At 33.6% G+C, this 19,608-nt stretch overlaps 3 protein-coding genes across 7 annotated transcripts; 2 read left to right on the top strand and 1 right to left on the bottom strand.

Annotated features, from left to right (window-relative positions):
* The first annotated feature begins 298 nt into the window (after nt 1-298).
* On the top strand, nt 299-6,981 carry LOC117685650 (uncharacterized). 2 transcript variants are annotated; one of them, XM_066076289.1, is made up of 8 exons: nt 299-410; nt 2,692-2,823; nt 3,286-3,327; nt 3,785-3,881; nt 4,022-4,160; nt 4,320-4,404; nt 4,603-4,688; nt 5,736-6,981. In XM_066076289.1, exons 2-8 carry the CDS (start codon nt 2,715-2,717, stop codon nt 5,766-5,768), a joined length of 591 nt encoding a protein of 196 aa, XP_065932361.1. In that variant the 5' UTR covers nt 299-410; nt 2,692-2,714; the 3' UTR covers nt 5,769-6,981. The 2 variants fall into 2 exon arrangements, with proteins under 2 accessions (XP_065932361.1, XP_034315989.2); XM_034460098.2 differs by lacking the exon at nt 299-410 and adding an exon at nt 453-611.
* A 1,962-nt stretch (nt 6,982-8,943) lies between these two features.
* On the top strand, nt 8,944-11,445 carry LOC105338668 (uncharacterized). Of its 4 annotated transcripts, none has more exons than XM_066076287.1 (3): nt 8,944-9,203; nt 9,306-9,410; nt 9,747-11,445. In XM_066076287.1, exon 3 carries the CDS (start codon nt 9,779-9,781, stop codon nt 11,015-11,017), a length of 1,239 nt encoding a protein of 412 aa, XP_065932359.1. In that variant the 5' UTR covers nt 8,944-9,203; nt 9,306-9,410; nt 9,747-9,778; the 3' UTR covers nt 11,018-11,445. The 4 variants fall into 4 exon arrangements, with proteins under 4 accessions (XP_065932359.1, XP_065932358.1, XP_011442191.3 ...); XM_066076286.1 differs by having other exon boundaries at nt 9,306-9,443; XM_011443889.4 differs by lacking the exon at nt 9,306-9,410 and having other exon boundaries at nt 8,946-9,203; nt 9,747-11,444.
* A 1,942-nt stretch (nt 11,446-13,387) lies between these two features.
* LOC105324320 (kelch-like protein 3) lies at nt 13,388-18,924 on the bottom strand. Its single transcript, XM_066076285.1, has 9 exons — nt 18,525-18,924; nt 18,318-18,429; nt 16,857-17,769; nt 16,506-16,611; nt 15,591-15,750; nt 14,791-15,096; nt 14,196-14,373; nt 13,866-14,075; nt 13,388-13,582 (listed from the first exon to the last, which is right to left on the bottom strand). The coding sequence occupies exons 1-9, from the start codon at nt 18,672-18,674 to the stop codon at nt 13,564-13,566; spliced, it is 2,154 nt and encodes a 717-aa protein (XP_065932357.1). The 5' UTR covers nt 18,675-18,924; the 3' UTR covers nt 13,388-13,563.
* Nucleotides 18,925-19,608: the final 684 nt, after the last annotated feature.

Genomic DNA, 19,608 nt, shown 5'->3' with positions numbered 1-19,608 from the left:
GGGCCCAAAATTAATCGATCAGCGTAATCTGAGCACATCTAAAATCAAATAGTTTGATGTTTTCTGTAGTAAATACTTAGCCAACATAAAATTAAACTGTATACATGTAATTTGAATTTATTGAGGACCATTGAGCAATACAACAGATAAATATTAACTGGGCAACATATTGATCTTCTGTCTAATCCTTCACACAGTCAGTGTATATAAGATTTTCTAAATATTTATTGATTATCTTCAGTCTAGCAAGATTACCTGGCTCTTAATTAGTTTCTATGGCAACAGAGATTATATATAGTGCTAGCCCTATAAAACCAAATTTATCACATCCGAGAAAAAATCCGCACTGCATACAGGGGGATTTTTTTTATGAGAAAAAAATTAATTTCATCGGAATTCGGAAAATTACGGTACGTATTTTTTTGGTTTTTACAGTATGTCTCCATTCTCGTCATCAGTTAAATGTTTTATTAAATGCAAGTCATACTCAAAGCGGTGAAATGCAATTTGACGATGATTGTAAAACTTTACGGCATTGTCGTCGTCACTATCGATGATAACACACACGTTTCCTAGGATTTTGGGTAGATTTTGTCCACAGCCTTGGAAAGGTAAGTACTTTCAGGTGACATGCTGAGTTGTTTGAGGCTATCTATTTCTTTCTCGTTTCTGTCACAACTTTTACAGTAATCATTTACATTAATCATTTAATCATTAATTAAAATTTCACAATTCCACTTGAAGAGGTTGGACACATCCCACCGTTTGGTGTTTTGACCCCCCGGGTCCATTTTGTAGTTGACCACCTGTATGATACTTAACCTATTTCAATAATTTTACCAATCAAATTTGCGGCTCACTTGTTTGGGTTGAACAGGTTTACCGATCCTGCAAAAAGGAGTGTGCATGAAGATAATCATCCTAAAGATCCTAACAGTGGTGACTTTGATCAGCTCTAGAGTAGAATACACCAAGTATTATTTGAAAAGCCTGGAATGATTGGGTCACAGCATCACATATTAATGTCAAACATTTTCATTTGTAAATAAAAACAAAAAACACAGATTACAGTTTAATTACTTTTTTTTAATACATGAAACAATTTACTCTACTGTATTTAAGTAATACCGTATAAAAGGTATTTTTTACGTGCTGCTAGTTTTTACTAATTTTTACGAGTTTTATAAATCCGTAAAAATTAAACGCGTAAATTTTCACAGCAGTAAAAAATACCGCACGTAAATTTTCATTTCTACGTATGAGAGTAATGTTCATGACCTTCAGCTCAGTCCCTGACGGCTGTATATGTAGGTATATTTGAGCGTTTTCGGTCACGTGGTAATAACGGTTCAGATCTTTCTATTCAGTCTTGAGTATTTTTTAAAACTACATATGATGTCATGAATGTTAGTAGCTAGATTTTAATCAGTCAGTCAATAACTGTGGCGGGGATATGAAGCTATTTTAAACCAGTATCTACAATGCCAAATCCAAATGGATCGCATAGTGAAATGATTCCAAAGAAGTTATAACTGCTTTAAATAAATCGGTTGCCACAACTAATTCTCCACCAAGAACACTGAAAAGAGGAAAATATACGAAATACCGTACACCGATTCCGATCGTTCTGCTATTGAATTTTTAAATGGAGTTGTCTTTCTTTTTTCCCCGGTAATTCGAACTGAGACGAGCACATGGTGTACATCAATGATGATTCCCAGATTAATAGGAATAAGTAAAGTGTATTTCACATATGAAATAAAGGTAAATGAATAAACACAGTCACAATAATTAAGGACTCGTTAACAGGAAAACCATGTGTGTTAACTTAACAAAGTCACGGTGAAATTTCCCCCCTTTTACCACAGATGATTATAATTTTTACGGACATGTCCAATTCGTAAAAAAATTACGCATAAAAATTCAAATCGCCCTATTTTAAGACAAATTCGTTAAAAATCACAGCAGTAAAAATTACCCGATATACAGTAATTAAAGCATGAAAACTCATTTTAGTGGAAAAAAAAATTCACAAGAATTGTTATTCATAATGAAATAAAGTGTTAATAAACATATTTAGATAAATTTCAAAAAATAAAATCTACTTCATAAAATTTGCAAAAGTTTCCCCACATACAAATTAATACATGTATGATACCATTACACTATACTGGTTGTATTGTTATATAATGTAGTGCAGAGATTGTTGCTGCATAAAGTGCACTCAGGTAAAGTGTACATTGCCATGTAAATAGTGCTTGCATGCTGGTTAATCAAAGTGCATGTTAAGTGTGTATTGGTGTAGTACACATCTACAGAGTGAGGATGAGAAGACAAGAGAGAGTGAGACAAGGATAAGATCAATGTCATGTACCAGGATGACAGTGTTGCTTTCATTATCAAGATTTGGATGTTCTTTCCATATGTCTAACTGTCCCAACCGTAGCTTCAGATCTTGCCATGCCTTAGTTACACTGCTGTATGTTTGACAGCAAGTTGGTGTTTGGCATAGTAACAGAGCTAAAACATCTTGCACTGAATTGTTTGAAGTACATTTTGTACAGCAAGACCTTTCTTTTACTTGCTTTGAATTCATCAATTTTTGCTTTGTACTGTGGTACTTGTTTAACGTGATTGACTCTCTGCTCAAATGATGTTTTTATGTCAGCTGTGTGTCTGTTTTGCTTTCAGGATTTTGGAGACACCTCTCATCAATGGCTCCCCAACCGATTGTGATCAGTGGCCCCTCAGGAAGTGGCAAGAGTACCCTTTTGACCAGGCTGTTCCAAGAGTTCCCCAACTGTTTCGCCTTCAGCGTCTCACGTAAGATTGATGACCCTATAAAGTTTACAAGATTTACCACTTAAGTCTATTTTAAAGGATTGAAACAAAAGCCATCATTTGAAAAACTAAGATTGGTAAGAATGGTTTCAATTTTACTTTAAATAATTTTTTGGTGGTTAATTAAATGCTGACAAATGAAATAGATGGATTTGTAAGGTAATCCACACATGAATATAAAAGCTTTAGGACTTATCAATCATTGAAATCAAATTGTGTACCAATACATGTACCTGTAATCATGCAAGCAGCTGGCATTCCAAATAATTAAGAAGACAATTGCAGTTTCAGTGTCTTATTCATGTTTATAGATCAATTTTAACATTTGTACCAGTTGTATCTCTTTTTTTTTTTGTATATGGATGAAAACTTTGAAATGAATTTTTAATTTAATTTTACCAATATTTTTTTTATATCTCTTTCGATTTGTATTTGGTTGTATAGATACAACAAGAAAGCCCAGAAAAGGAGAACAAAATGAAAAAGGTGAGAAGATGAGAATACTAGCCACTAGTCTGACCAATAGATGCCTTGGTTTTGTAGTCTGATTTACTAGTAAATCTCAGGGATTTGTTTGTGACAGATATTGAATAAATTATCTATCTCTTGAAAAAAAAGAACAAATTAGGCCAAAAAATATTTCCTCAGTATCTTGGGCCCCAAAAAATTAATACTATAGTGTAGATGTGACCATGGCAGGCATGTTTTTATTTCAAAGGGGAATAGCTCAAATTTTATGTTAAAAAATTGAGTAATTCCCCATTTGACCTAAGCAGCAGAGTCTGAAAATACATTTAGGCTTTTACTTGACTTATAGACCACACTACCATATTTAGAAAGGGCCCAGTGTGGAGTATAATTATGATACATTTTTAATTTGTTCAAAGTTAATGGAACCGATTTTGCTCTTATATTTTTATTCCTTTTTTCCCAAATGTTGCAGATTACTTTTTTGTGTCAATGGAAGATTTTGAAAAAATGATCAAGGATGGGTTATTTTTAGAACATGCACAGTTCTCCGGCAACAGATATGGAACAAGGTGAAAATTCTTAATAGATTTTAATATTTGTTATATAAATACATGTACTAGTATAAGAACCAATTAAATGCAGTTGGTTAGTTCATAGATATGGTTATAAAAGCAAGATTTCATCCTAATTTTTTTCTTTCTGTTTACAGTAAGATGGCTGTAGAATTGATTCAAAACTCTGGTAGACTTTGCGTGTTAGATGTAGAAATTAATGGAGTCAAAAACATCAAGCAAACTGACCTGAATGCTAAGTATGTGTTTGTGAAGCCTCCTTCATTAGAGGATCTGGTAAGTTGCTTTAATAGCTTGGACTTTTTTTTTTGCAGTAAAGGGAAAGCAAAACTGATTCATCTGTTCTTTATCTATTCATATAAATTTTGTTTTATTTTGGCCTAAAGTGTCGAATGGTTGACAATGACATTTTTCCTCATTTTTTTTTTTTCTCAGAGAAAACGATTGGAGGGTAGAGGTACCGAAACCAAAGAATCTTTACAGAAACGTTTAGACACGGCACAAGAAGCACTGGAATATGGTAGGGTTTTTTTTCCTCAGTGTTTTGATATTTCCTGAAAAATTGCTTCATAAACTTCAATTAGCTTTCAGTTTCTTACAAATGAGACATTCAACAAGCAGTGAGTAACTATACATGTACCTGTCAAAGCAGCTACTGTATGAACAACAGATCAATATGCAATATGAAATCAATGGAAACTGTAATTTGTTTTATCAGCTGAGCAGCCAGGTTCCTATGACCATATCATTGTTAATGATGATGTAGATACGGCGTACTCTCAACTAAGAAGCATAGTGATTGATGTAAGTACATGTAAAGTAAATCAGAAATTAATGCTCAAATAGAAATTTATTAATGCAGTTTACATTTATGCATTGAATCCTGATTTCTCATTGAAGTTACACTGAACAATTACCTACATTAATTAATAGCTGACAGTGCTTTTCTCAGGCAATATTCACATTGAATTTCTCTTCCAAATATCAGGTGATTTCAATTATCATTTCTTTGACTACTCATATATTACAATATCTGTGCATCTGTGACAAATCAGATGTCAATTACTTCATAAGATTTCTATGTCCATATTACTTATAAGATCAGCCGCACTAAGTTACCCCCACACAGATTAGGAATTTCATGATTTTGGGAATTAGGCTTCTTTCTTTTTTTCTTCTTTTATTTTACTTTTCAAGATTTCTGTAGCCCCCCCCCCCTCCGACTTTCAATTTGGACCCCCTCCCGGAAAATGATATCTGTTTTTCGTTAATCTAATCTATCATTCTCAAAATCTATGCAAAGCTCATTCATTATACAGTTCTTCTTCTACTTAACTACCATTTGTGTTTTGTGAGGCATTAAATAATTTAAAAGATACCTTCTTTTGGAAAGCTACAGTAATCAGATATTTTGATTTAAAAAATTGTATGGAAATATATTAATTCAAATGATAGGGTTTATTGATATTGCTAACCTAACAATATAAAAAAGTTTTATTGTAAAACATGTAAATTTAGTTATTGTTTAGCTCTAAGGGACTCAAAATCAGTTTGCTATATCAGTAAATGTGTAATGACTGAGTTTGTTTTAAATAAAAATTTACAAAAGAATTTTGCTGGTATATGCATGAGTATGAGCATTGTTTACCTACTGCTGCAGATATGTGGGGTTTTTTTACATTAAAATTGGTGGACAAACTAGCCAATCCAAATTTTTTCCATAGATTACAGATCTGCAGATATGTGTAACTCTGAAAAATTACAAGAACAAGTGTTATGATTAAAAAAAAACCGACCATCTTATAAAATTACTTCACATAATTTAACTAAAGAATTTTCTGTTCATTTCAGGACATTAAATCTCTTTCAAATGGAAATGCATAACAGACTCCAGAGAAACAAAACGTAACCAGTTGGGCTAAACGCAATAGTCAATTATTCCAGGGACCAAAACTAGCAGTACAATATACATGTATCTATATATAGATAAACATATACTAGTTATATTTATTAGGGGTTTGGGCTAAAAGTGTCTTTATTTTCTTACACAATTGATATTATCCTTTTCTTTTATTGATTCATATACAATGTATATTTAAAAAAAAAACTTTTTTTTTTTGGTCACAGATCATTGAAAAAATTAATTTGTTTTATAAAACATGTGTTCACTGAAGATTTTTTTTAAATTTTTTTTTGTGATATTCTACATATGATTATATTAACACATACAATCGTATGTGTATGAACAGTGTATAAAAATGCATATGCAGTGTACATTATTGTGCATTTAACTGTATTTGGTATATTATAGTACATGCATACATGTACAAATACAATTATTTACAAAGCAATGAGTTTATATTTAGCAATGCATGTGTATCATTAAAAAAATCATATAGAAATCAACTTTGAAGATTTACACCAAAAATGCTAATCAATTAGCTTTGATGACCCCTGGAATCCAAGATGACTGTAGTTGCTTCTCCAAAACTATTCAATTTTGGGGACTTGGTTTTCCATTTATTCATTTACAATTATAGACAATGTTAATAAAATGTTTACTAGAATTGCATTTTTTGCAAATCTTGCATTTATGATATAAAAACAGAAACTAAGTGCTATTACATACATTACAGTGTTTTGTGGAAGAGGTGGGTGGGGGGGGGGGGGGGGGTTAAGTACAGTACCACTAGGAGGTTCTAAATCCCATTTTACTCTGCCTCTTGAATGAAGGATCTATGCCACAGAATCTTTTTTCTTGTCCCTGAATTTTTCAACAAGTATTTTTATAAGTATTGAACTAGCACATGAAGTTCTATTATGCCTTCTTATCAAGCATTTATATGTGTATTACTACTTTAAATCTCAGTTTTGTGTCATTTTTTTGTGATTTTTCGTAAATGACTTTTATTTACTGATAAAGAAATTTGAGTCATTTGTTTGTCCTTCATATTACATGTAACGACAGAGCTATTTTTGGGTTATATGCTCAGTTACCGATGATTACATGTACATGTACAGGTATTTTATTATTACTGTGTAAACATGTATAGGAAATATTTTTTATCTTGTTTAGATAATAAAAAATGTTTCTTAGTGTTTGGATTTTTTTTTAAAAATTAGTATTAATTAAAAAGATGAACTAAAAAGAAATATGATACTAAATGTCTGAACTATTTCTGTTATCACGTTTATAGATAGCAACTAAACAAAAACTTGATACATTTGTTTATAAAGAAAACCCGTCTTTGTGTCGTAAATATCTTTAATTTATAGCGTTATGGCTCTATAAGTTGATTCATTTCAGAGTAAAAGCTGAAGTGGTGTGCATTTAATGATTTTATTATTTTGAATAAAAACAAACTCAATATTTGTAAAGTCATGTAAGTTTTTTATGACATGCTTACAAAAAAAAATCCCAGAATGTTGGATTCGTTTTTCTGGTGATTTTAATCGAAAATATAAAACGGAAACAAATTACAAAACAAATTCTTCCTGCTCTTATTTATTTATTTTTCAAATGCGGCTCTTTTATTGACATATTGACAAGGCTATGAGAACGTGTGGACCGACACCTACAATTGTTCTATCTAACCCCCCCCCCCCCACTTCTACTTCGAGCCTAATATCGTTAATCATGCAACGCTCTTATCGGATTTTTAAGATCTTTATTTTATGCGACCGAAAGCCCATTTTGAAAAAAGAGACAGTTGTGATTGTACACACAATATGCCTCCTTTGGCTTCATAATTTCGCAACGTGCGTTGTCGTGTAATTTCACTTGAGAACAGAATCCAATTAGTTAACCTCGACTGCACAGGGAAAATCAATCAGTGTGCGTGTATACTTCTCTGCTTTAACGACTCTCGACGGAGTTCAGCGATTAACCAAGTTTTTTTTTTAATCTCTTAAGTAATTAAAATTCACAGCACAAAACTCATGTTTGATCAGACTGCAGCAAATCTGCTATTTGTGCTGTACAAGATAATGCAGATTAACGGATTAAGAATTATGTTGTCGTCACTCGTATTTACAAGAGGGGAAGAATTCATAAATTAAAAAATATATATATATAAATCGTTTGATTCCTTGTAAATCGGAGATAAGTACGTTTTTTGGTCTGCATACCCGTCGATATGTCCGTATTTTTGGTTCTGTCCTCTTTTTACATATTTCCAATACTATTTCAACTATGATTTTAAGAAGAGGGAAAAAAAAGATTGACGTCATGCTTTGCGACCTTGAGATAAAAGGTAAATGTCAAAGGATAAAAGGTCAAAGATAAAGTTGATTTATGGTAAAAGATAAAGTTGAAGGTCATTTCTCCAATTCAGTGTCGGTGTGAATAAATTACTATGCAACATGCTGGTGATATAATATCTACAAAATCTGTTTGATATACTTAGTACTGCTTGAGACAAATAATATGTTATGAAATAACTCACGGGTTATATGCAGGCACGTAGCAACAGGGGGGAGGGGGGGGGCTTGCCCCCCCTCCCCCCACTTTTTCTCGCAGCAACTAATTTTTTTAAAATTTACATATAAAAAATGAATCCAAGATGAATTATCATGGAGTTGCCTCCCCCCCCCACACTTTTTTGGAAGCATGTAAAAAAGTAATATGAAAGTAAGGAAATCAGGATTGAAATTGAATATTGAATGCCCCCCCCCCCCCCCCCCCTGGATTAGGATTTTGAAGATTTTGGGGAAAGTCCTAATTCCCTTTTTTTTCAAGATTTTTTGGATGAGTCTGGGCCCCGCACTTTCAAATACGATGCTACGTGCCTGATATGTATTGTGTATTTTTAAAGTATGATTAATTAGCTTTTTAAATCCTAAAGTTTAACATTCAGATTTCGTTTTTCAATTGCAGTTCACAAAAACCATTGTATATGCCTCGTAATTTGACACGTGTTTTTAAGATTCTTGATTTTCCCATCAGTTCCCGTTCTTTGAAAAATTCAACTACCCACACAATACTCAAGATGGAGGCGTGAAATAACATATATATTTCAATATTTTTAAATTGCTCGCAGTCGTATTCAATTACGTTTCAAAGAGCTTAGCAAATCAAAGGTAAAAAGTTTACAATGAACTGGAACTTCTCCAGACCTTTAATTTTAAAGTTCTTATGTGAGACTACACGAGCGGATAGCACAAAAGCAACACTGAATCCCGCGCATTAACGTGCAGTCCCTATTCTCAAAACAGTTTGCAAACAACGAGATGTAAAATGCAGGTGCGAATTGGTTTCTCGCAATGGCAAGTCGGTTCTCACTGAGATATGAATGGCGCGCGTGCGGGACTGAGAATCAGGTAAGTGTATTGTTTACATTCGTATATCATGTAATCAATCATCCACCTCTTGGTTCCATTGACGTTGTATAAACAGTTGTTCTTTCTACCTTGTGACAAAAGGGCCACCCCAGATGTGTAAACGTTAGTTTGCTTAGGCTCAATAATGGAGACATGAGCGGGCTGTCTCTTAGTCAATAGGGCAGGAAATTCTTTGTGAGCGGTGATGTAAGTGAACAGCTTGCTTCAAGTTCTTTACCGGTATGTCAATATATCCATGTGTCCGTTGTACAATTATACTAGTATACAATACAACAAACGTCAACTACAGAGGATTTTATCCGAGCTGTGGCTCAGTGTAGATTCCAGACTGAAAGAGACGCTATTTGATACAATGTCTTTGCTTAGAATACATGCAAACAAGCCCTTTATTAAGGTTTGCTAAAGTACAAACGTTTTGTTGAAGTACCGGTATTATTCACCATATATTGGCGTTTACATGTATATATATACAATGTATGTAAATTTGCTTCCAGTGCTGTAGAATCTTACATTTTATTGCAGATTTTATTGAACAGAAAGTATATATGACCTAAATGAGCATGGAGGCCCCCGATCGGCCGGAAAATTCAAACACAGAATCCTCTAAAGAAAGCAAATCTCGTAAAAAAGACAGTTCGGAGCCCAAACCGATAAATAATCTGAAACCAAAACAAGCAAGCAAGCCCTTTGGCGACAGAAAGCTATCGTCATCCTCATTTTCTGCTTCGCCACCAATACGTCCGCCGTCCCAGAGTTCCATTTCACCGCCAATTCGGTCTCCAAAAGAAAAACCCGAGAGACCCCTTAGTGAGAGATCACCCTATCCCAGAAGTTTGTCCTACGAAAGGGCCCCTACAGGTAACTCTGGATTTGTCCGAAGGATAAGCGAGGATAACATCCGGGGCTCTCCGGTTTCGTTCTCGTTTCCGTATGGTAGGGACCGGTTTGGTAGTTTTTGTTCCTCTCGCTCAAGGAGCAACAGTGATGCTGCTATTCCAGAAGAAAATTTATTGTTCGAACTGACAGAAATAAAGAAACTGAAATCGGACGAGCGCGATTTTAACAAGAAAGGCGTGGTGTGGACCAGTGATGGTCGTCTGGTGATCATAAACTTTGGAAACGATCAGCTGAAAGTGTTCAATGAAAATTTCCAAGAAACGATATCCAAAAAAATTCCCGAGGGATGTCGTAGTATTTCTGTTGGTGCTGGATTTAACGACATTGCAATCACGTGTCAGAGGCGAGTTTATAATTACAAGGTTAACGAAAAGACAATTAACGAAAGCAAATGTTTCGTATTGAATGGGAACGGATATGGCATTTCTTTCGCCAAAGAACATTATGGTGTTACAATTAACATTGGCGGAGATGGCAAAAGTGTGGCGTTACTAAACGAGGACGGCAGAGTGGTTCAAGTCGTGGAAAAGATCCAAAGGCCGAACGAGACCCATTTCAAAGCATTTCACTTGTACCTGTCGCTGGACCCTAACAGAAATGTCATCTACCTGTCTGACGTACATAGAGATATGCTGCTGTGTGTGTCGTTCACGGAAAAACTATACTGGGAGAGTAAACTTCCCGGCAAGCCCCGGGGGATCTGTGTGGTCGGTAACAACATCATTGTGGCCACCACCGACGGAAAGCTGTGTGTTCTGTCCAAGGACGGGAACATCGTGAAAACTATGCCAAGTTTAGGCTATGACCCCGAAAGCTTGGCCTTTGATGACGTCACTCAACGCCTAGCCGTCTCTCAATATTACAAGGGTTGGGTTCATGTGTATCAGCTTACGTAAATCAGGTGAAAATGACACCCGCATTTACGTTTAGAATAACACCGACTATATATAATTGATGATCTGAAATGTTTCAGATTAGAAGTTACAGTATCAACAAATGAATTTATGTTATGAAATGGTCTGATAATGACATTGAAATATGTTCTTTCAGGAATGTCGATGTGAAATTTGGTGCCGTATCCAGAATTTTTGGAATTTATCTTAAATTAATTTTTTATTCTCCTGTATTTTGATCAGGAAGAATTTAGGAGAGCGTTGATATTTTATGAGTTATTATTTAGTTCTAGTTTTTAAATAGTTCAACGAAAAATACTCAATATATTTGTACACGTGTCACATGTCTGTATATTTGTACTCGTTTAATATGTGTATGTAAAATACACCCTAATAAAATTGTTATTCCTGTTGGTCATTAGTACATGTATTTTATAAAAGTCTATAAAATTATTGATCGAGTTTGTCAGTTTATATTGTAAAAGAAAAGATTTTTTTTTATCATATCAGCAATTTTAAACAATTTCAAATTCACAACGTTCAGCTAATCAGTATCAAAAGAAATTAAGTTAATGCAAACTATAATTTTGTATAATCTTTTTAAGCAGACAATTTCATAAAAATACTGGTATAGATATTATTTTTTTTTAGTTCGTTGATACATATTCTTTGATCTTTAATGCGGTTCCTTTTAGTAAGTCTTGTGCTATTTAAAAAGACGGTTACACAGTCATATCAACCTTCCAAATTTTTAGGCCTAAAGGGGCCACGCCCGTTTTGACATTAAATTCATAAAATAGTCTTTATTTATGGTCCCTAGAGTAGTACAGCATCGATTAATTATAGAAAAGTAATTTTTTTGGAGTTATTGTGAAACATCTTGTTACTCAATTTTCCTGAAAAGCATAACCAACCTACAATCAACATCGATGTTAAAACGAAAGAGCTACAATTTGTTTGGGTTAATAAGTTTATTTGCAACAATTTTTTTCTGATTGCTAAACATTTTTTGGTCCCTCCGAAAAAATAATGAATTATGTTTTTTTTTATATTTTTGATGATGTTACGAAGATTTTAACATAAACGTAAATTATATCGATAATAATAATCAAAATAATGAATTACAGAATTTGATTTCATGGCCTATCAATTGTCAAGTATACCTATGACTCTAACTTCTCAATATTTCAATCTTTTCAAGGTAAATTTAGGAACAATAATTATGTTTGTTGCGAGGAAAAGTGTGTGTGTGGGGGGGGGGGGGGGGCTAGCTGAACCTCTATGATGCTATGTGCCTAATGGTTAGGTCTAACTTTGCCAAAAAAAAAAAAGCCCCCCTAGCCCCCCGGTCCCGATGCCTATGAAATAGTACAAGTGATTAAGACATTAACCGTCAGACTCACGATAAACGCCGACCATCAGTGCTTGAAAGTGAAACGAGAGAAAAATTTTATAGACGTTGAAAATAACAATAATACTGCTCGAATAATTTTTAAGCATTTTTTTTTTTACATGTATGCCTTAAGAGTTAAAAGTGCCCTAAATGAAATTTTTGTCTATATGTACAGACAGTAAATTTGAGAAACTCGACAAAAGTATAGCCAGTTATACATATCAAGAACCCCCCCCCCCCCCACCCCTCTACCGGCTGATTCTCATTGTGAAATTGGTTTCTTCTGATATCGTTCACAACAGGTTCTATCTGCGCGCGTGTGTGTATTTGTATGTTAAATATGTTCATGATAATGTTGAATAGGTGCAAGTTTTCCATAAAAAAAAATAATTCAAAATAAAATTTAATCATATTACAGATTAATCAATTGATATGACTAGGCTTGATAATAATATTGGCCTTCATTTTATTTACTAAAAATCAAGTTATTTTTAAAAATCACTTAAACCCTTTTCCCTAGTTCCACATGTATCACATTATATGTAATTACAGGTACATTTTTCACATTCAAATTCCAGAATCTCATTCTAAAATAAATTTTACTTGAAACATATAGTTTCTTTCCCAGCAGTAGACTATTTTTGCAATGTTTTTGAAAAAAACAGAATTAATTATTGAAGTATCTTGAAGAGTATTCATGTACATTTAATGGAAGATATACTAATTGAGGTATTTGGTTCGTGATTGAGATTAATGTTCCTCTGCTTGAAAGCCTCCAAATTCAGAGGATCTTGTTGATTTTTGGACTCTAAAGCAAGGTTTTTAAAAAAGGCTTTGAAATTACTGCATGTTAATACTTTTATTCCATTAAAATAATTTCAGATAGATTTATTTCAAGTCTGGGAATTTTCATACTCATTACTGGTACATGCAAACTTATAAAATAAATTTAAAGGAAAATAAAAAAAAACCTGAATACCAACAGTTGCATACAATTTAATTACTTTCGCCCCATTTTACATAAATGTTTCTATAATATCCACTTCAAAAAAATTACACTGACAATAAAGATTTAAATTTGATCAAGTTTAGATTTTAAAATTGTCCTTAAAAAAAAAAACAACTCCAAAAAAGATTTCAGTTTGATGGATGGGCCTCAGTATTTTCTTAACCACCTGAAAACAAAAAGATATGAAACGATTACTTTATAATCATAATGTACATTTATGAATTACAAAAACTGTTTAGTATAACTAATCCAGTGAATAAATGAGAAACAGGATTTAATCACAATTAAACCTTAAAATAAATACAAAAGAGAAGAAAAATATGAAAAAGTTCACACATTACTTACACCATTTACTAAAATTCATTGACAATTACATTTGTAAGGCAGACAGGTCTTATCAGACAAGAAAAGCTATGATGACCTAGTTTTAATATGACTTCTTTACTTACTTATTGGTTTCCATGTTGTAGAACAATTTAACTTTGTTCTCATAGTAAAAACTGGAGGGCTGCCCATGATTCATTTGACTGTATCCCCCTTTCAGACAAACATTGCCCCCCTCAGCCGAGGTAGAGGCAGCAGCCCTGGGCTCAGGGAGTGCCTTCACATAGAACCAACAATTGGTTCTAGGATTATAACACTCCACCGATGAAAGCAAGCTGAATTGATGAAAAATATACTAAATAATTCTAAAAGTTATCACCCAAATTTCTTTTGATTAATGTTAATCAATATTTCTCTTTTTGTCCTGAAAATTGTGAAGACATACTGGTACATACCGATTGCCTTCACCTATTCCACCAATAGCAAATATATAGCCATCTATTTCACAAAGGGAATGCTCCATCCTGGCAACATTCAATGGAGCCACTGGTCTCCACTCTTTGGTCTCATACGAGTACACCAACACTTTATTGGAGGGGGAGGGACACTCCGAATCTTTGTACCTGGCTCCACCTACAAAAATTGCAAAATCAGATCATCTTGCATTGATTTTAACATGATTTGATTTGACAAATACCGGTATATATTTAAAGTTTCTTCAAAATGAAAATTAATTTGGTCAAAAGCAGTTTTTGCTGTCTTTTGTGACACGCTTTGCCCCACACCCTGTCAAAGTCCCATGGAAATTTGACCACCTTGGTCTATCTATAACTACAATCTTGATAGACCTCCAACACCGACATTTTCCTTTAATAAGACATTCAGTTTCCATTTTAAAGTTTAAAAGATATGGTCAAAATTAAAAAAAAGTTAAGACACAGTAAAGAAAGAAAACATGTCCTTCAGTCTAGAATCTTGGTGACACAAAAAACTACATGTATTAAGAGTTACTGGCATTCTATATAATGAGGTAGAACTGTATCTACTTACCAACCATGTACCACTGGTCTCCTCCCCATACCATCTCTGTACGAGAATCTCTACCACCATCAGAGAGGGGCAGGTCCTGCATTTGATCTCTTTTACTCTTTTTCTTTTTGACATGTTTAATATTGTCATTGCTTTTTCCCTCAATTATGGAAACATGCTTTTGCTTTGGTTTCCTCCCCATCATACAATCCATGCTTTGTAGTCCAGTCAGGTTGGGATGATTGTTAAAGCCACTGTCTGGCTTTCCAGCCAGCCATGCCAGAACTTTAATGTCATTCTCTTTTTCTTTGTCGTTCATCATAGACCCTAGGTATATATATAATTTACGATAATATAATAAGCTGTTTTACTTTTAAGCAAGTTCAATTATTACAAAATAATAAACTCTGGTCATCATATGTACATAATTATGAAGCAAGTACCTAGCTCTGTTTACCTGAATATCTAACTGCATGATAATTAATGTTTCAACATCAATTTCCAAATTGATAATGAAATTCTTTGTAAAGAAGTTTTCTATACTCTGTCCCTGGGACAGACCGTAATAATAACATCTTCTAAATGAATTTCAAATTTTAATATCTAAAAAAATTACGAGCATTCATGCACTTTGATAAGGTTTGTAGTTTAAACCTTGATCAACTTAAATTTAAAAGTATTCAACTATCCATGACCTTTTGCCAACTACATCAAGTGAGCCTGGAAATATATACTTTCTACGGTTTTATCCTCCTTTTTATATCATTTTCATATCAATTTTTTTTTAACTTTTTGATGGTATGTTGACAATAAAATACTACATTTTGATTCCTTGTATTGCTTGATACAAGGTGCTGAAATGGTGGACCAGCTTTGACTTCGGGAACAGGCATGGCGATTAAAATCCTCGACAGCATCTTCAGTCATTAGGACAATGTCATAAGTAACATAGGGTTCCTTGAACTCAGAGCTACAGTGTGTCTATATAGGGGCAACAGAAAGAAGAAAGACAGAAAAGGAATAGGTCAGAAGAACAGAAATAAAGATTAGAATGGAATGTAACATTCAAATGTTGAAATAGCTTATGTTTACAATGCACATTGAAATGTTTTTTAACGTAAAATTGAAACATGAAATTGCATTACATAAAAAGGAAATGATATATCAAATATATTTATGATTTTAGGCCATCTCACAAAGAAGTTTTTGTTCTCTCCAAGTCAACTAATAAATAAGAATATAATTCATGTACAGAGGTATATCTAATAAAATTCTGGGCATCATATTCATCATATCAATTTTCATGCATCCATGCAACTTTGAAAGAAAAATGAATTCTCCTTTCTAGGTGAACAAGGGCAAATAAATGAATTTCAAAATGATTTAAAATCATTACAGTCATTCCATTTATCATTCCAGGGTTGAGTTTAGTTTTTAACATATATCTAATGTACTTACCTTTGATGATACTTTATTTACAAACAGATGATCAATCTATCTAAGCATGATTTGTAAGTTGCACATTTAGCAAATCTGATAATGCTGTAAATTCAGTTGTTTAACGTTTAAAGAAACATCATCTTTAATTGTGGAAGTAAAATTATCTAATACTTGCTTGTATAATACTATATAAAAAAAATCTTAAATAAAAAACTTAGCATAAATTATTTTAAAAGGAGAAACAATTCGGTACACTGTACTGATCAGGCTACAAAGAAACATAACTATTCATGTACCTTCAGATATTGCTCAACACTCCCTCCACTGTTGGCAAGGCTCCTAGGTTCTTCAATCTCCAGATTCAGAGGATCTTGCTGATTGAGGCGGATGGAGGTTTGAACCCTACAACAAGGTATAAAAGATGCATTGAATTCACATATAGGATATTCTTTATTACACTGTCATTTTTTTTCACAATAAAATAGAGTAGATCCTTTGATATTCATGTTTTACATAACAGACTGGTAATATACATGTATATGCCTTAATACTTATGTTAATCATTATGTTTTTTGTTAATTTCAACTTATGATTTATCCTTTTCATATATAAAAAGGAAGGTAAGATTGAAGATTACATGTGCTTACCAGTTGGCCATAGTGATCAAGCCCACACAATGGGAGCTCTGCTTAAGGGCTGGACATTTTACGAAGCATTCCATCAATTGCTGGCTTGACAGGTGTGAAAACCTGACCATATCCATCACTCTCTCCAGATTCTTCATTTGATCCTCAGGATGGTGAAGCCAACTTACAGCACTCTCAAAAATGTCCATCTCTGAACTCACATTGAGCCTATCATTGGACAAAATCATACAGAAGGTGTCCACATCTAAGCCGTAGAAAGAGGAACTGTTCCTAATCTCCATAAAATTTTTGGCTACTTCATCCATTAGAATGTCACAAAGTTGAACATCTTTACGACTTCTCATCTTTTGCAATAGTTCAAGCATGTCTTGGTGACTCAGAGAGGAGATTTTCTGTAAACACATCTGTGTGATTTGCTGCACTTCGAACATCCGAGAGAGATCAATTACCTCATGCAGACAATCAGGCTTAATGTGATTGATATCACCGGAATAAATGCAATTTAAGAAGGCCTTCAATGCACCCTGTGAAACTCCATTAACTCTAATTTGCCTAGGTCTGATAGGTGGCTGAGTAAAGTCCTTGCTGTTAAACAATTTCTCAAACAAAGGACTCTGACTGGCAAGGACGACCTTATGCACCGGGTAAATGATGCTGCCCAGTTTGAATGAAATGTCACATATCTGTTCTCTGTTATAAATTTCATTCAAATATTGGCCAATATTGGCATAGTGCTTACAGTTTGAATCCTGTATATGGCATGAGAGTGGTGCACTATCAGATTCATATTCGGCCTTGCGAGATGATTTTTTATGGTTTCTGGGAACCTCATCATCTGATGCAGTTGATGAAACTGAACTTGGTGGAGAAACTGAACTTGGTGGAGAAGGAGTCTGGTTTTGGTTTCTGTCCACTATAATTGTATAAATTTATTCCTCAAATAAATGATACCTTCATAACAATGTTTCAAAATGATTTAAAAATTGAGAATTATTAAAATAAAAATGAATGTAATCTCAATGTATTTTTCTAAATATCTAATGTCAGATCTAAAAGTCAATCCTTTAATAGCCCACCCCCACTATCCTTCAATAAATTTACTAGTAATTAATTTCCTGAACTCAGAGTTTGAAGTTGTTTCTATTTAATCAAAGCTGCATCAAACAGCTTAATAATTGACTATTTTAATCTGATAGAAAATAGATTTGCTAATTGCTTTAATGATTGTATTTCTAATATAAAAAGGGTTTGATAAAAATATTTTAGGTTCAAACTATTCTCTTTTGAGATGTGGACAGACATAGCCTACATCCACTTCTCAAAAGAGAATAGTTTGAAGCTTACAAATCTTTGGTCATTTGTTCAGAGAAGGCAAGCAAACTTGTTTTTATGGATAGCCAAGTAAATGCTAACAGGATTGAATAAATATAATTGTACAAAGTAAAATGCAAATACCCCTACCTTTCTGCTGAATATTTCTAAATTTCATGGAGTCCAAGACCACAGACCCAGAGGAGGAAGTTGTAGATGCAGAAACTCTAGATGTAGAAGCTCCTAGGGCAGCTTTTTCAGCCTTAAATAAAATGAATATATTTCAAACAATAAAAAAAAATAGATTCATAACAAATTTAAATAAAAACATTACTTTCAAATTAAGCAAAAACTTACTTTCATCCTCTCTTGCCGCTTCCTTTCAAGCCAGCAGGCCTGAGGGTCGGCATCCTCTTTGCTCATGAAGCTGTACCAAACGTCCCGATTTACTACAATCGGTTCACGCTTAGGCAGGACTTCACTTGTAACAGCTATAGGGTCCTTCATCTTTGGACACGATAATTTTTAAAAAATCTAATATGGCCTTTCAAATTTCTGAGGATAGTAATTAAAGAATAAAACTAAATTCACAGTTGATAAACTGTTCCAATTGAACGATGTATAACCACACAGGAGTACCCGACACTTTCGACGAATCGATGGGCGAAGGCAAAGATTGATAGTATTCACAAACTATCAATCTTTGGGAGTCACGAAAACGCAGCTTCTCTATAGCAATACTATTACGTAACTAAGGAAGTCAAAACATGCCCGCGCATTTAACTTGAAATGACAGGAAGTAGTATAATATCTGTCTTTTCGTTGAACAAAATATTTCCGGATTTTTTTTAATAAAAACCTAAATAAAGCAAGGCAAATATTTCACTTAATCGGAAAAACGCAAATATCCTTCAAGGCTTGGTTACATCACAGGTGCCAAGCCCGTTTTGACATTAATTTTTAAAAAAGTCTTTATTTATGGTTACATTCAGTGAAATTAATGTCAAAAACGGACTTGGCCTTTGTGTTTAGGCCTATGTAAATTCTTTCATTTTTTTTTTATAGCGGACGTGCACGCGTTTGACAAAAAAAAGGGACCGTTCAATACGACTATGAGAACTAAATATCATGAAATTCAACCAAATCTTAGATTTTAATGCAAATGTTGAATTAGCTCCCCACATTTATTTTGTAAATGTGATTTCAAATACGATTGCATTCTTCCCATGCACATGAATTTAACATGAAAAAAAACCCTTGTACTTATAGAACAAAAGTGTTATTGTAACAAGGAAAAAAGTCGCATCGCTCATCTTGGTTACATACTTTTCTTAGTGAAAACTGGGGTTTTTAATATATACACTGTGCCGGATAATTATGCATGTGCCAAGGTGGCATTTTTTAAAAAAAAAAACACCCCCTCCCGACCCCCCCCCCCCCC

The sequence above is a fragment of the Magallana gigas genome, chromosome 2 (assembly GCF_963853765.1).
Source record: "Magallana gigas chromosome 2, xbMagGiga1.1, whole genome shotgun sequence".
Classification (NCBI taxonomy): domain Eukaryota; kingdom Metazoa; phylum Mollusca; class Bivalvia; order Ostreida; family Ostreidae; genus Magallana; species Magallana gigas.
This window is presented reverse-complemented; position numbering and strand designations above follow the sequence as displayed.

Excerpts from the sequence above, each read along its gene's own strand:
- LOC117685650 (XM_034460098.2), top strand. The coding sequence starts at position 554 with ATGATAACACACACGTTTCCTAGGATTTTGGGTAGATTTTGTCCACAG. Across the intron at positions 2,824-3,285 it reads TTTCGCCTTCAGCGTCTCAC|ATACAACAAGAAAGCCCAGA; the intron begins GTAAGATTGATG and ends TTGGTTGTATAG. Across the intron at positions 4,405-4,602 it reads ACAAGAAGCACTGGAATATG|CTGAGCAGCCAGGTTCCTAT; the intron begins GTAGGGTTTTTT and ends TTGTTTTATCAG.
- LOC105338668 (XM_066076287.1), top strand. The coding sequence starts at position 9,779 with ATGAGCATGGAGGCCCCCGATCGGCCGGAAAATTCAAACACAGAATCC.
- LOC105324320 (XM_066076285.1), bottom strand. The coding sequence starts at position 18,674 with ATGAAGGACCCTATAGCTGTTACAAGTGAAGTCCTGCCTAAGCGTGAA. Across the intron at positions 17,770-18,317 it reads TAGAAATATTCAGCAGAAAG|TGGACAGAAACCAAAACCAG; the intron begins GTAGGGGTATTT and ends ATACAATTATAG. Across the intron at positions 15,097-15,590 it reads GCAATACAAGGAATCAAAAT|GGTCTATGATGAACGACAAA; the intron begins GTAGTATTTTAT and ends ATATATACCTAG.